This window comes from Montipora foliosa, chromosome 1 (assembly GCF_036669935.1).
Source record: "Montipora foliosa isolate CH-2021 chromosome 1, ASM3666993v2, whole genome shotgun sequence".
In the NCBI taxonomy this organism is placed as follows: domain Eukaryota; kingdom Metazoa; phylum Cnidaria; class Anthozoa; order Scleractinia; family Acroporidae; genus Montipora; species Montipora foliosa.
Window position 1 is genome coordinate 772,064 of NC_090869.1, and position 2,500 is coordinate 774,563.

A 2,500-nucleotide genomic window follows, 5' to 3' on the forward strand; every position below is an offset into this window, starting at 1 on the left:
ACAGTTGCGATAGCGTCGCACTGGTATCGGGAGGTCACGGGTTCAAACCCCCCCGTTGAAGTCCTGAATTTTTCAGGCTTCTCTTCGCAATTGCTAAAATTGCGTCCATAACTGCGAGGATCATAGCTTTACTTGATTTCATATCCGCATTTCAGTATATGATTCATTTCATATATCATTTCATTCATTCAGTCGAACAATGTCGGATCGAACAAAGTTGTTCTTTTTTTGTCCAATATGAATCTAGTAAAATTTTAACAGATACTGTGAAAGGCACAAGAGGGTTAGGCGTTTGATTCACAAATCATTACTTTATTATAAGATTGTTCATAATCTCATGCACTCCTTCCTACCTAGTAGATCTATTGCCTACAAGAGTTTGCGAGCGAACTCAACTTTCCTTAAGGTCTGCGCTGAACTTCACTATCTTTCCAGCTCGTACAAAACGTTTCAAACTATCCTTTTCTCCCTCAACAACCAAAGAATGGAACAATATTAATGCTCAACTTAGGTCACGCGACAGTATAGGGACATTTAAGAGGGAGCTGTCCATTCATACACGTATGCGTTTGGACGCTTGTGCCTTGAACAACAACTTTTATTTCAACACGATGGTGATTAAAGCGTTGCCGCTTCTGGGGCCACGTATCTAAACTAAAACCTAAGAAATAAAAATATATTAAAATCGTCTTAATAATATGGAAAGTCGTTATCATTATTGTGAGGCATTATTACTCATATAGAATTGCGGTAAAATTTTCTCCTGCCTGCTTGTGTGGACAAAGTATTGAAGATATAAGTCACTTTTTTTCTTCATTGTGCTATAAATTCTGCCCGCTGCTCGAATTGTTCCTTCGAGATGGGATCGTCTCTCAGAGAAGGAGAAAGTTGGGTTGCTTCCTTTTGGTTTTGTTAATTTGATAATAACAACAACAACAACAACTGTATTTTGAATTGCAAGAAAGTCGTAAAGGATTTACAGTGAATGTCGTTATTATGCAGAGGGGATTTGCTAGTTGATAGTGTAAGCTATATTATATATAACTTTTTTCAGTTACTCATGGCCATAGGGCTTGCATTATGATTGGTTAAATTTAGCATACTAACACTTTTAAAAAATAAAAAAAGAACTGTCAGAAAACATTATAAAATACGGTGAGAAATAGCTAGGAGGTAATGAATTTCGTCAAAAAAGGAAAGACATCCGTTGCTTCCGAGAAGCGCATGCAGCTCGTAATTATCAAGGCAGATCCATGTTGTAGGTGCTGGGGTCCATCCTGGTCTTGTTGTAACAGATTACTCCATGTGATAATAATGGATGAACTATTGTGTTTTAAGCAAGTGTAGATATCTCTTGTTATGGCGAAACCTCTAATGCGACCCATGATAATAACTCTACTTACCCCCTTTTCGCACGCATAGTTCATGGTTGAGTGCTTTCTTCCAAGCCAGGACTGTGACTTGCAGGCAAGCTTGTGTTCGTCAAGGTCACCGCGAGTTGCTTGTGGATTAAGATAATACAGTTAGTCCGGATTCGGGGCGGTAATTTTTGAGATCGTCTTTTGCACGTGGCCTGTAAAAAGGGGTCATCTTTACTTTTCTACCATGCTGCAGGGATCATAGTTTGTTGAATAGTCAAATTAAAGATTACGGAGTATGGGGTAGCAAGAACATCGGCTCCCTCTTTAAGTAGCCGAGATGGACTCTGGTTAACCTTCCTTACTTTTAATTATATACGTATCTTCATGGTATTGATGATGATCGCTATAACGATAACGATAGCGATAATGATGATGACTATGTTGATTATGATGGGCTGATAACATGATTCTGCTCGAATTCCTAACGTAGAGAACATTGTGGCGGGGAAGAGCACGACCCAATCCTCCATCTACAGTGACCAATACTCTAATGGCACATCAGACAAAGCAGTTGATGGGAATCCTGACCAGGAATTTAAGAATGGACACTGCTCACGTACTTTAAAAGATAATCCAAGCTGGTGGCGAGTGGATTTGAGCAGTCCTGTCCAGGTCTTTGAAGTGCGCATCGTTATTGGGAATTCGCCCTCGTCTGACGGGTCAAATGTTACAAGGAATCAAGTCTACAATATAACATTGGGTGAGAGAAACACTTGCAGAAATCTGCTGTTGAAAAATAGTGAACTGAGCCATAAATTTAAGAACAAGAGAATTTTCAAGCTTGATTCCAAGAGAATCATAAGTTATATGTTTTGTTATTTACTGTAAAGATTTACAGATTTCAAAAGCTTTTTGTGTGCTCCAATTAAGAATTGGTTCATGGTTAGTGTGCGTATATGGAGTTGTGGAAGTTATGAGAGCACGATAGACGAGTAAGAGTTGCTCGAAGCGATTGCCGAGGGCAACTCTAGTATCTTGAGTGCGTTCCGAACTTCCCAAGAGCATCCAGTCTCGTTCCCAGAGCCTCCATTACCTTTGTCCAGCGGAACAGGCGCGTAAGGCAGTAGGTACTTTATATA

General features: G+C 39.6%; 1 protein-coding gene across 1 annotated transcript in view; it reads left to right on the forward strand.

Moving 5' to 3' along the window:
- LOC138007991 (uncharacterized) overlaps nt 1-2,500 on the forward strand; it is a 162,152-nt gene that overhangs the window by 49,612 nt on the left and 110,040 nt on the right. The window contains exon 3 of the mRNA XM_068855159.1: nt 1,852-2,121. Within this exon, the coding sequence (XP_068711260.1) occupies nt 1,852-2,121 (270 nt within the window). The remainder of the gene's footprint in view (nt 1-1,851; nt 2,122-2,500) is intronic.